The sequence below is a fragment of the Gossypium raimondii genome, chromosome 4, assembly GCF_025698545.1.
Source record: "Gossypium raimondii isolate GPD5lz chromosome 4, ASM2569854v1, whole genome shotgun sequence".
NCBI classification, from domain to species: domain Eukaryota; kingdom Viridiplantae; phylum Streptophyta; class Magnoliopsida; order Malvales; family Malvaceae; genus Gossypium; species Gossypium raimondii.
Genome location: NC_068568.1, coordinates 26,557,126 through 26,571,560, shown reverse-complemented (window position 1 = coordinate 26,571,560; position 14,435 = coordinate 26,557,126). Strand labels below are relative to the sequence as shown.

The following is a 14,435-nucleotide window of genomic DNA, read 5'->3' as shown; positions in this document are numbered from 1 at the left end:
CAAGCTCTTTGTGACTAAAGGCAAGCACAACAATTAAAAAGACCCAGGTGCTAGCATCTAGATCCTTTTAAGAGCAAAATTTAAAAATTCTGCAAAAGGCAAGACTTGAACCCAGGCTTCTCAAACACCCCCATACACACCCATATTACTTAGCCTATAAAGCAAACAAGCAATCAGTGTAAAAATATGCAGAAATTAGAAACTTGAATATTTAGGGCGTTACAACTCTACCCCCTTAAAGAAATTTTGGCCTCAAAATATTCCTGATAAGAAACGGTAAGGGTATTGTTGTTGCATTGCCTCCTCGGGTTCCCACGTAGCTTCCTCTGAACTACAGTTACGCCGAAGCACTTTGACTAAAGGAATAGACTTCTTCCTTAGTACCTTAACCTCGTGATCCAATATCTGTACTGGTTCTTCCTCGAAGGTCAAATCTGGCCTAACTTTGATTTCCTCTACTGGAACAATGTGCGTGGGGTCAGAGCGATAACGCCTTAAGATGATGACGTGAAACACATCATGAATCCGGTCTAATTCTAGAGGCAACTCAAGTTGGTAAGCGACCCGGTCCCACACGCTTCAGTATATGGTAAGGCCCAATAAACCTAGGGCTAAGCTTACCCTTCCGTCCAAACTTCAGTATTTTTTTCCACGGAAAAACCTGGAGAAAAAAAAATCCCCCACACAGTACTCAATCTCTCGCGCTTAAGATCCGCATAAGACTTCTGTCTATCAGATGTTTCCTTCAACTGGCCTCGAATCACTTTTACCTTTTCTTCGGTATCAGAAACTAATTCTGACCCAAAACTCGCTGCTCACCCAGTTCAATCCAACAGGTAGGGGTACAACACCTACGACCATAAAACGCCTCTTACGGTACCATTTGAATACTGGATTGATAGTTGTTATTATACGCAATCTATACCAGCGGCAAATAGTCTTCCCAGGTGCCTCGAAAATCAATGACACAACTTCTCAACATGTCCTCCGGTATCTAAATCACCCTTTCTAACTGACCATCTGTCTAAGGGTGGAACGCAGTACTAAAGTTCGGTCTTATGCCCAAAGCCTCGTATAACTTCTTCCAAAAATGAGACATGAAACGAGGATCTCTATCAGATATAACTGAAACCTGTACTCCATGCAATTTTACAATCTCAGCCACATACAGTTTAACCAACTTCTGCAAAGAGAAATCAGTACGGACTGGTATAACATGGGTAGATTTACTCAGTCGATCCGCAATAGCCCATACCGAATCCTTTTTCGTAAGCGTTAAGGGTAGCCCATTCACAAAATCAATTGTTACCCTCTCTCATTTCTAAAGCGAATAATCTGAAGGTAACCGATGTTCAGCTTTCACTTGCTGATAAGTTAAACACTTACTCACAAAATCCGTTACTTCACATTTCAGTCCAGGCCACTAGTACAACTCACGAAGATCTCGATACATTTTATTTATGCCTAGATGCATAGCGCAAGGACTACTATGCGCCTCTCGCAGAATAGACTGCCTTAATTCAGAATCCTTCGGTACACAGACTCTTCCAGGGAAACACAGTACCCCCTCACCATTCAACCCAAAATCTGAAGTCTCTCTATTCACAACTTGTCAGAAACGAGAAACCAGTGACTCATCCAACAACTGTTTATCCTTAATCTGTTCAGTCCACGACGGTCTCACTTCAAGCTCAGCTAATAAGCTCTCATTATCATACAAGCTGAGATGAGCTAACATTGCTCTCAAATCAGATACAGCCCTACGGCTCAGTGCGTCAGCTACCACGTTAGCCTTACCAGGGTGATACTCAATTGAGTAGTCGTAATCCTTAAGTAGCTCTACCCATCTTCGCTGCCTAAGATTCAACTCCTTCTAAGTAAGGAGGTACTTGAGGCTCTTGTGATCTGTATAGATAATACACTTCTCACCTTATAAGTAATGCCTTTAAATTTTTAGTGCAAATATCACCGCGGCTAACTCTAAGTCATGAGTTGGGTAATTCGCCTCGTGAGGCTTACACTGTCGAGATGCATAAGCAACCACCTTATCCTCCTACATTAGCACACAACCGTAGCCAACGTGTGATGCATCACTTTAAATAGTGAATTCGTTTCCAGACTCTGGTTGTATTAAAATAGGGCCTCAGTCAAAACTTTCTTCAATCTATCAAAAATTTCTTGTTGTTTATCAGTCCAATTAAATGGTACCCCTTTATGCAACAACTTAGTAAAAGGTGCAGCAATTAAGGAAAACCCCTCAACAAAACATCTGTAATACCCTGCTAGACCCAGAAAGCTTCGAATCTCAGATACGATCTTAGGTGGTTTTCAATCCAGTATAGTTTCAATTTTTCGAGTATCAACCTTAATCCCTTCGGCAGACGCTACATGACCTAGAAATGTCACTTCTCGTAACTAGAACTTACACTTACTGAACTTGGCATACAGTTGTTTCTCCCTTAAAGTCTGCAGAACAACTTGAAGATGTGCATCATGTTCACCCTCGATTTTCGAATATACCAAAATATCGTCTATGAAGACTACCACGAATCGATCCAAATAGGGCTAGAATACTCGATTCATTAGATCCATGAAGGCAACTGGTATATTCGTCAGCCCAAACGGCATCACTAAGAACTCGTAATGACCATAACGAGTCCTAAATGCAGTCTTATACACATCAGCCTCCTTAAATCTTAACTAATGGTACCCAAAACAAAGATCTATCTTGGAGAAAATTGAAGCACCTTGTAACTGATCAAATAAATCATCTATCATTGGCAAAGGATACTTATTCTTAATAGTTAGTTTATTCAATTCTCGATAGTCGATACACATGCGCATGGTCCTATCCTTTTTCTTTATGAACAACACTGGTGCTTCCCACGGAGACACACTAGGTCGAATAAACCCTCGGTCCAACAGTTCTTGGATTTGAGCTTTTAATTCCACCAACTCTTTTGGTGTCATCCTATAAAGGGCAATAGACACCAGAGCCGTTCCTGGCAGAATCTCAATTCCAAATTCAACTTTCCAATTCGGAGGCAACCTATGGAGCTCATTAGGAAAAACATCAGAAAAACCCTTAACAGTTCTAACATCTCCAGCAGAGACACCATCAGATTCAAATACATTAACATAAGCTAGAAACACCTCATAACCCTTACGAACAAGTTTTTCGGCCCTCAAAGAAAAGATCACATTACATAGGAAGTCCCTTCGATCCACAATCACAGCCACCTCATCACCTCAACAGTCTTTAACACCATACTCTTAACAGCACAATCCAAGTTAGCCTGGTGTTTAACCAACCAATCCATCCCCAAGATTAGGTCGAACTCACCAAATGGTAGCTTCATCAAATTCACTAGAAATATAACTCCTTAAATCTTCAGAGGCACATCTCTGAACAACTTGTCTAACTTCATCGATTGTCCCGGTGGACTTAACACAGTCATCTCATTAACAGTACTCTCACACAAAATACCCAAGGTGCCAGTCATAGTCATGCAATGTATGAATCCGTAGACCCTATATCAATTAAAGCAATGTAAGGTACATTATGAATTAAGAATGTACCAGTTATAACATCTGGAGCATCACCATCCTCACGACGACGAGCAGCGTAAACCATTGCTGGCTGCCTCACCTCAAAGTTACCAACCCCTCTGCCTAGGGCTCCACGACCTTGTCCCATACTATTTCCACCTCTGGCCTGCCCAGGGCCTCTCGGTGGCTGTTGACCCCCTCTCATTCGCTGAAGATGACCCAGTCTTGCAACTTGCATCTGAACCGACCTCTGAGGACAATCCCTAACTTGATGATCCATGGACCCACATCTAAAGCATGCCCCAGTCCTCTTCCAGCACTTATCCTGATGAGATTTCCCACAATTAGCACAAGATTGTAGCCTAGCAATAGCAGCAGGAACTCTAGTCCGAACTGGCCCATCAAACCTGGCCTTCTTGATTAGCCTCCCAGAAAAACTTGAGGGCCCACAATCCATCTTGTTCCTGCCCTTATCTTTTTCACGATTCTGGCGCTCCGAGCGCTTCACTTCTTCAGCAATCTTTGCCTTTTCTACAAGAGCAACAAAATCTCGCTCCCTCTACAGAGCTATCAATACGCTTAACTCATCTCGAAGACCATCCTTAAAATGTACACAACGTTCATACTCAGTTGCTACTATCCCTCGGGCATATCGACTCAACCATAAGAATTCTGCCTCATATTTTGCCACTATCTTACTCCCCTAGGTCAAGCTCAGAAATTCCTTTCGGTGGGCGTCCACATAACTTGCGTCCACGTACTTCCCTTGAAAAGTTGCCTTAAAGAAGTCCCATGTCACACGATCAGCCTGTGTATCCTCTCTCATGGTAAGCCACCATTGGTAGGCCTCATCTCGTAATAAAGACACTGCCCCCTTTAAATTTTGCTGCACCATACACTCAAGATCATCCATTGTCCATTTAGTTACCTTTAACCAATACTCTGCCACATTTGGGGCTACTCCAGAAATACCTCTGAAAATCTCTGCTCCATTAAACCGGAGTCATTCTAAAATTGACCCTCAGCCCACTGTTCCAGTACTAGCTCCAGCAACCTGTATAGAATGCGGAGCATTGTTTGAGATAGAGCATCATCCCCAGCTGCTCAATTAAAAGATCCCGTTCCAATTTCTAGTGAAGTAGGAGCCTCACTAGTAGGCATATGGCCCGATACCGACGATTCAGCCTGAGCACTACGCCAACCTCTATCGCGGCCCCGTGAACCCCTTTCGCGAGTACCTCTTATGCTCATTTCGATAAGTGCTTTATCTGATTAAATAGTATTATGTATCAGTTTAGAATTTCAGTAATTATTAACAAAATGTATTATGAAAAATAGTCATTAAAGGTTTGTTTTAGCGGATCGCGATCTCACTGCAGTTTATAGTCTCATATGGTTTCAGTTTCCTCTATTTCGAGTTTCATAGTATATCAGTAATTAACTTTAGAGAACTTACAGATTTGACAGTATAGACTCGGTGTGCCACACTTGTGCATCTTTTGAGAACATTTCAAATCCTTAAAATCTACCTTTAGAAAGTAAAACTTTTCAAACCCATTCCACAGTCAATTTTTACAAAACCAAGCTCTGATACCACTAAATGTAACACCCCAAACCCGGCCTAGACACTACGGTCGGGTTTGACGTGTCACATAGAAGTGTTTTTATGAAATCCAAGTCAATTAGGGAAAAATTATTCATTAAAAATCCATTTATTTCTTACTTTTTACAACAATTTGGTAAGTTATAAAAATCACCACAAGGTGAAATGGTTTGCTTCTATAGCTTTAAATTCGCGGAAACAACTCTATTTACAATTATCTTGAAACTGAAAATACGTGTTTGTTTTGAAAAGAATAGTTTTTTATTAAAATTTAATTGTATCCGTTTATCAGTTCAAAGTAAGTAATTAAACCCAAATAAAAGTAAATCTAAAATACCAAAGGCCTTATTACAAAAAAAATAACAACCCAAAATATAATTTAAATAACTGGTTTAGAGTAGAATATTAGCGAACATGTGGCCACCTCCGAGTCCATGCAGCACCAAATCATCTAAGGTTGGGGATTACCTTCACAGTCAAAAGAAAAGGGTAAGTTACGAGAACTCAGTGTGTAATCCCTATCACGCAGTAATAGTCTGGCCCTGAGCCCTAATCAGCATCAGTACAGTGCGGACCCCAGCCCATTATAGTAACAGTGTGGGCCTAAGCCCAATACAGTATCAGTATGGTGCAAGTATGTAAACGCACCCAAATCCAACCAAACACACCACCCGTACCAACCCTACACACCATGTGGGGACAAAGTCGACCCACCTAGCCCACACACCAATACTACAACATAGTTGCCAATAATAATAACGCAGCATAGCTACCAGATCAGTATATGTGGCAAAACCACCAGTAACAGTAGTTGTGGCAGAGCCACCAGCATCAGTGCTTCCTCTATAACTGAAACCCAACCCATGCAGTATGTCATTCATAAATTATACGCGTATGCAATATGTCATACTCAGTAATAGTCATATAAATATCATAAAGCATACGATCATACATAGCTTAAGGCCATATCAGCCATTTCATCTCCTAGGGGTATAACAGTCATTCTACCCTTCGGGGGTATTTCAGTAATATTACCCTTTAGGGGTATTTTGGTAATATACCCATTGAGGGTATTTTGGTAATTTACCCATCGAGGTTATTTTGGTAATTTACCCATCGAGGTTATTTCGATAATTTACCCATCGAGGGTATTTTGATAATTTACCCATAGAGGGTATTTCGATAATTTACCCATCCAGGGTATTTTGATAATTTACCCCCGTTACGGCCTAAGCCCATGGAAACGCCCATAGGGGCCTCCACAGTCCAACACCGTATTACGTGGTCTTGATTTACCACACGATCGTTCGCACGTCCTGATGGTCACAGTGCTGTCTCTTCTGATTTTTTGGCTTTTTTTGATATACAGTCGAGAGAGGGTGTGATTAAACACCTGTCTATGAAATTGAGTCAACGGTTTGCCGCCTCAGCCTTTAACGAATGAGAAATGCTTAATTCCCTCGGATTGCCAAATTAAGAATCAATCTCACGACCTTCACCGATTATTTTCCTGAACAAAGAAACCTATAAGACAGGGTTGTTTATAAAAATAAGACTTAAGACCCCAATATTAAAATGTAGTACCATTGACGAACAAACCAACTGACCCCCTTCAAATATTCGTTTGAAAGGCGAAAGAAGAATCTTGGATGCCTCTGCACTTCCGAGGAACCCTCTTGAATCGCAATGAGAGCAGCAAGAGAGAAATGAAATAACAATTGGTCAGTATGATTATTCGGTTTCTAAAAAGAATAGAAGAACACTAGAGCATTCGATTTTTAAAAGAAAAGCAGAGAATAACTTTTGATTACTTATTGATAGTTAGAACCTTTGCAGAAGATTGACGTATAGAAGGATTAAGAATAGAGATATTCAGCCAGCCTAGGATAGAAGATGAATAGAAATTAAAAGAAGAGACAGAAAGGTTCGACCAAGAACATAGAAAAATAAAAACAAGGATGCAGAGAAGAAATGACACGAATGGTCTCGTAGCACGAAAAGACCTGAAAGGATCCTGACAAAAAGAATCACGAGTGGTCAATTTTTAGCTTTAACACAAGAGAAAAAGAAAGAAAAAGTTCAAAGCTCCTAAATGCAAGAGAGAAAATTCGGCATCTACACTCAACAAAACTGAAATGCATACCCAAAATTCCCCCTTAGCCGAATTGCACAAACAAGACTCCCCAAACGGCACACATACTACTCCAAACACCAACTTCATTGATTCACTCCACCAATCTCTCCATAATCTTCTCCACAACTTACTTCCACAATCTCTCAATGACCAAATCAACTCCTCAACCCTCAGACTTCTACTACAACACAAACTCTAGTCGTCCTAGCTGCAAAATAAAAGCCCCCAAAGCTACGCCAATACTTGAACCTCAGACCCCCTTGCCACACTTATAACACCTCCCCCACTACATGACAAAGCTTTTTGTGACTAAAGGCAAGCACAATAATTAAAAAGACCCAGGTGCTAGCGTCTAGATCCTTTTAAGAGCAAAAATTAAAAATTCTGCAGAAGGCAAGACTTGAACCCAGGCTTCTCAAACACCCCCATACACACCCAAATTACTTAGCCATTAAAGCAAACAAGCAATCAGTGTAAAAATATGCAGAAATTAGAAACTTGAATATTTGGATCGTTACAGCTTATATGCAAGAGAGGGGGCTGTTTTGTTTCTTTTTTCTTGCCTATGTTTTTCCAGAATTAATTTGAGTACTTGAACCCTCCTAATCAGCTTTTAAACCCGTTTCAATTAGGGAAAAACGTTCTTGATCAATTAGCCATACGGATCCCACATATCGTGAAGCATAAATGCAATTAAGGGTAACTAGTTTGTTATTTCGTCATAGTTGTTGGGCTAAGGTTATGGATTGATTAAATTAAGGAATTTAATCATTAGTTAGCTACTTATTTTCTAGTATATTATTGAATTAGGTGCTGATCCAAATGCCCCAAATCATCCGTAAAGGCAAAGAACGATTGTATGTACGGTTTGCATCGATATAATGTGAGGAATCTAACTAGTTTGGATTCATAAATTAGTTATAATTTCAACGATTGGTTTGAACTCATAACTGGGTTTTTGGGGGATGGTTTAATGGTAAATTTATTTAATTTATTCTGAATGGTTTAGGTTCGTTTAAGGAATTATTATGGAAAATTGGAAGATTCACTAGTGTGCTGCGAGGAAGCGAAAAATAAGGTGTGGGTCTTAAACTCATAAAATTGATTGAAAATGTTAAATATCATGTTATATTTGCTAAATTAGCTTGCTGATTGCATTGTCTTAATAGCAAACTTATTGATTTTGTGAGTGGCCGAACCAAGTATGTTTCGAGCCTTAAAAGATTGACATGTTGGTAAAATTGCTTGTTTGATAGTATGAATGTTTGATGGAGTTTATAATTACATATTTGAGTTATGAGATATGAGAATGTTTGCCTGAATGATATAATGTTTGAGATATTAAGCTTATGTATGATTTAAAGCATGTGATATTTTTTATATTGTGTATTGAAAAGGGTGCTATTTATGCACAATGAAAATCTATAAAGTATGTGAAATTGAACAATATTGATTTATACCAACTCAATGGTAATTTGAAAGATTAGACCACTGTTTCCATTTACTGAAAGTATATGATTATTGAGGACATATTGAGCATGTCAAATGAATGTGAAAAGTGTTGAGATATAATTATGTATGAGATTGTGTGACATATTACATATGCATTGGGTTGGGATTTTGTGGTTGACGGAGCAGTTCTGTGGAGTACCCACAGGATATTAAGTCTGCATTATTCATAGTCAGTGCACTGTACTTGGAGTTCCAATGAGATTGGCGATTTTATCGCATATTATATGTTATTGGCGATTGTATCGTACTATTTGATATCCGACAGATTTACTGCATTATTGATTATTCGGTGGTTTTACCACATCTAGTTATGCTCATAATGTTTTGGAGCTTGGCAGACATGTTCTGGGGAACTCGTGGTGTGTAGCGGATGGTATGGGTAGAAACCTTTTTGCATTGCATCATGTGCACGACATATTCGAATGTTATTGATTTATGCTACACATTGTATTTTGTTGTATTGAATGGTAAATTAATGATTGTTACTCAAATGAATGATGACCTATGCTCATACACCGTTTGACATCAATTTGTTAATGGTTATGTAATGAAATGAAATTCCTATAATGGTTCTGTTTTCTTCTATTAATGCTAATATGTTTCATTGTATTTGATGTTTTTGCCCGTTTAAATAATTATTCGACTCACACTGAGCTTTTCATAAGGTCACCCCTAATAGTGTTTAACTTTTTAGGTAAACCTCAAAATTAGGATCGGACTCGACATTCAGAGAATCAACTTAGACCTTGGATTATTATTTTAATTAAGTATTATTAAGTCTTTATTGGTTTTGACTTGTAATTTTTAATTATTTCTGGTCTGTGACTTGATAACTTTTCTTTTGAGGATTTTTGCATGCATGGATTACTCAAGCAGAATAACCGACTAATGTATGATATCGGACTTAAGTAAAATTTTATATTGTTCCCTAGTTTCCACTACATTGCAAAGGAACTATTTTTGAAAAACAAATCGATAAGGCAACTAATTTTCCAAAATGACTTGAAATTTGGTTTTTCTACTGCATTAGTTTAACTTCGAGTTTTTTTTAAAGAAGAGCGACAGGCAAATGGTTTTTCTAAAAAAACACTGTTCACACTAAAATGAATGCTAAACATACACGACCTAATGAATGAATGCTTTTAAGCTAACTCAAAGTACAACTACGATTTTCTCTAAAATGAGTTTATTTAAAGTCTTAAAAAGTAACGTAAGTTAGCTTAGCCATTTTGGTAGCTAATGTAGCCTTCCAAATCTAGCAATAATGCCTAGGCCGGGTTTAAGAGGTTACAACCACTCTCTCTCTCGACTTAGAAATGCAATCCTACTAACCCCCAATCTTTTGGGGTGTTACAATGATGGTTTATTGAAATGCAGTTAAACTAGTAGATCGAATATATGTGGTCAAGCCACTAAATTTACAGACAAGCTACCGAAACACATTTGTAGGTAAACCAACAATATTTGTAGATTATTACTGTCACATCCTCCTCTTTACAAATGTCCCAACCCCATGTAATGCATAATGGCAAACATATCTCCTAGCAAATCAGTAGACATAATAATCATGCTTTCAAGTAAATATAAGTCTCAATATTCTTAGTAATTCATGCTTTCACAATTAACATATAGCCATTATTTTTGCACAACATGAGACTAGAAAGAATTTATACATTCAAATTTGTATTTATCATTTCATTAAAAACTCAAGTGGGAATAACTTACCTTATAACCACATAGTCACTCACATGTTATAACAAAAAAAGATTATGTTTTCGTTTGTAAAATAGATCGATAAATTTATAGTCAAATCCTTATGTATTTAAGTTGTATAAAATGCACACCTTTTGTGATTCGAATAGTAAATCCTATTAAAGCTCGATCAATTCCAATACAAAAGAATAGGAACTTTGATCCCAATAAAATCCTATTATAGTCACATGTTTTAGCATGAATTGCAAAAATCTAGAGAGTCAAAGTGTGGCTTGCAAACAACCATTTATGGTATGCGAACCTTGACTTCTTCCTTATAAAAATGCTTGCAATTTCTGTTGAATCATTGAGTATATACACCGTACAATTTTAATAGTACAAAATGCATGAACTTATAATTTATATACATGGGCTTTATTGTGTATACAATATATTATATATATTAGTGGGTGTTATATATATAATATATAAATAGGGAAGTTGGTAATATACATATATATATGAGTGGGGTTGTGTATATATATATACGTGGGTGATTATACAATATATATGCATGGCTTTATTTCATATACATATTAATGGATTTTGGTGTTTTTATATAATATAATATATATGCATGGTTCTATTGTATACGGTATATATAATTATGGGAATGGTTTTATATAATATATAATTTTATGGGACTTCTAATGTATGCTTAAAATTTGAAGTGACAAATGTCAATAAATAAATATGTATATTCATAATATATATTAGTATATTTGCAATATTTATGAACGAATATAAAAATAAATAATATAATGTGGATTCTTATAACACGTAAATTTTATTCATAATGTATATTTGTGCATGCATGAACCTATAAGTGAATTATGAGATTTATGATATTGTGAGTTCGATTAGTGCAAAATTATAATTTAGTGAAATGCTAAGTGCAAGCTAAACTTTAGTGTGAGCCAATTATATTTGTGTATTGTGTTATATTATGAACTATGTTAATTGGTGAATTATATTATTGTGGAGAACTGTATTAATTTTCCAAATTGTGTATTACAAGATTTTGAGTTGTATTGTATGTAAAATAAGCTATTACATGCCCTATGCTAAATAAAATATGCGAACAATGATTTATGTTAGCTATGTCATGAATGATATGTGAACTGTGATTATAAGTGCAATATATGTTGCATGGAAGTTATATCATTTCCGAACCATGCTCTATTGTAAATTTTGATTTTAGAATTGAGCTATATTGTGCGAGCTCTACTTAATTGCTAGCCCTATTATACTGGATATTGTGAATGTGTTAAAAGTGATATGTTGGCATTGTGACTTTATGGAACCACTGGATATAGTTGGCATGCCATTGGATTATGAGTACCCACCTCTTTTTATTATGTGTTGGGCATTGTGGGCTAGAGATAGTGTTGGAAAGACCAGGGAATGTGGAGCATAGCTCCATTCACCGTAAATAGCATGGTGTGTTTGGAGAGCATGAGCATACGTGCTACACTTACATGGAGATAGTGTATGACTTTATGATTCATGTGTGTTTTGCAGATCCGTTTATCCAATGAGTATATAATTTGACTATATTTCATATTCACAAATTGCCAATATATGACTGTGTTAAGTATGAAAATTGTGTCATATGTGAGTTGTTCAAATATGTTTAAATCCTAACATGTCTGGTGTGTATATATTTGTGTGGAATGCATGTGTACTCACCGACCATCCCCAAGCTCTCGTACTTTACGTTGTAGATAAATAGTCCCCAGATTAGCAAAAAGGGTGGCAAATCAGTGATCCATCACAAGGCATTTTCTTTCAGTATGTGTGTTAAGCTTTTAAGCTCCGAAGTGAAGGCAATGTAGGTTGTTCCAAGGATTTAGTAATAGAGTTGAGTTGAACTTTTTAAATTAAAAACTCAACTAGTTGTAAACGAACATTACGGACTGTTTTTTTTGGGATTTTTGAGCGTTATAATTGCTTGCTTGACTTCTTATTTAGATGATTTTATTACTTGATTTATCTGATGATAATTAAATGAACTAACAAATTTTGTAGCTAAGGGAGACTGTCGAGTATTAAGGTACGCCTTATACCCTCCAATTATGTGAATGTAATGATTAATTTATAAGGCATGCACTTAGGTCTAATTTCCTATATGAAATATTCTGCAATTGTGTGGTGTGTAGGATTGGTTGGTGTGATTCATAAAGTTTTAAATCAAGAGTCACCTCAGTGGCTAATATGATGTTCCAAATTCAGGTTGGACCGTCCAGATCAAGTTTGAGGTGTCATAGCATGAAATTAAAAAAATAATTGGTGTTATGGAGACTTTAACTTGGGTCAATTAGGAGTTACTTAAACTACTTAACCACTACACCACTTCTCAAGCTTTGTTAAATGCTAACGACATTTATTTTTAAGCAAGGCATAAAACAAATTAAAATTTTGAAACAAAATTGCTCACAATAGAAAATGGTGTAAAGGAAGGGACTCGAACTCAGATATTCAAGGACAGCTCCACGTTACTTAACCCCTAGATACTTATTTATTATCTAATTCATAGAGATAATTTTTAAAAGTCGGGTGTGACCGCTATTGGTTCACTAACCTAGTTTTTAGGATGTGACAACTTTCTCCTCTTAAAAAAATTTCATCCCCAAAATTCCTGTTGTCACACAATATACTTTACACAAAATCTGTAACTCCTTTTTCTAAACTGACCACCACATGTCTGCTACGCAACCATAATTCCAATCCAGTTGCAGAAAATACTTCGCCTTAAACTACCAACAAACTTCCTCTTCACTATCACATATTGCCTTAAGGAACTATCGACAAAAATATTACTAACTATTTCGTCTACCCTAAATTCTTAGTTTAATAGAAACATTTTTAACAACAAACATTTTGGTAAAACCAATTCTCAATCAACACACGGTACAACCACTAATTATTACCTGAAAGTTTTCACTTCTAAAATCTACAGTTTCAAAAAGTAAAGTCTCTAATTATTACAGAATGTCTAAAGTCTAATATTTAACTATAGTTTCAGAAGTAGTAGCATCAAATTTTAGAACAACATTGGAGCCTCAGATTTTTATAAAACATTTTTAAAAAAATCACGTATGCCATGTTTTTTCCCAAAATAACCCTTTTAAAATAATCATGTAGACAAAAAAATCACAGTCTAAGTTTTGGACTTAGGCTCTGATACCATTAAATGTAACCCTCCAAATTCGGCCTAGACGTTATGGCCAAATTTCGGAAACCATATTAATTTTGTTGAAAAATTTTTTCTTATTAAAAACAATTATGTTTAAATAAAATTGCAAATAAATAATTTGCAACTTACATTTTCATTGTTATTTAAAAATGAATTTGATAAAAATATTTTGTAGCGACATTGAAAATACTTAGAAATACTTTAAATTAGAAATTTCTCTTAAATTAGATAAAACCTTTAAATTTTGTAATTAAAACATTTATAAATTCATCAATTATGCATGCATAATAATTAATAAATCAAAAGTAAAAATAACTCATAAACAGTCCAATGAACAAAACAAACATGAACAAAACAAACGAACCTAAAAAAAATTTAATCTATTTTATAAAAATTGTATACCCAAACAGTCCAGGTCCTATGCACGTGTATTATCTAACATGTTTATGAAAACAAATGGGTGAACTAATAGGCTCAGTGGGAATTTTACAACAAATTAAATATCAATAAGCACTTACATAATATACAAATTAAACAATTTTTATGCACATGATTATGACAATGCAATTTCTTCTAAAATATCTACCCATCACCGATACACACCAAAAGGAGTTCCCCAAAACTCATCTATCCAAAACACACTAATTACCTCATCCCGAGTTACTCAACAATAATGATTCGCCACTCCG

General features: G+C 36.3%; 1 protein-coding gene across 1 annotated transcript; it reads right to left on the bottom strand.

Moving 5' to 3' along the window:
* Nucleotides 1-252: 252 nt before the first annotated feature.
* On the bottom strand, nucleotides 253-4,462 carry LOC105781704 (uncharacterized). The gene is made up of 8 exons (XM_012606220.2): nucleotides 4,328-4,462; nucleotides 3,580-4,108; nucleotides 2,875-3,248; nucleotides 1,970-2,053; nucleotides 1,628-1,873; nucleotides 1,045-1,183; nucleotides 622-811; nucleotides 253-493 (listed from the first exon to the last, which is right to left on the bottom strand). The coding sequence occupies exons 1-8, from the start codon at nucleotides 4,460-4,462 to the stop codon at nucleotides 253-255; spliced, it is 1,938 nt and encodes a 645-aa protein (XP_012461674.2).
* Nucleotides 4,463-14,435: the final 9,973 nt, after the last annotated feature.

Bases quoted from the DNA above. Each gene is read 5' to 3' on its own strand.
- LOC105781704 (XM_012606220.2), bottom strand. From the start codon at position 4,462: ATGGATGATCTTGAGTGTATGGTGCAGCAAAATTTAAAGGGGGCAGTG. The intron at 3,249-3,579 runs GTACATTCTTAA...AAGACTGTTGAG, and splicing joins TGCTCCAGATGTTATAACTG to GTGATGAGGTGGCTGTGATT. The intron at 1,874-1,969 runs GTGATATTTGCA...CTCCTTACTTAG, and splicing joins ATGACTTAGAGTTAGCCGCG to AAGGAGTTGAATCTTAGGCA.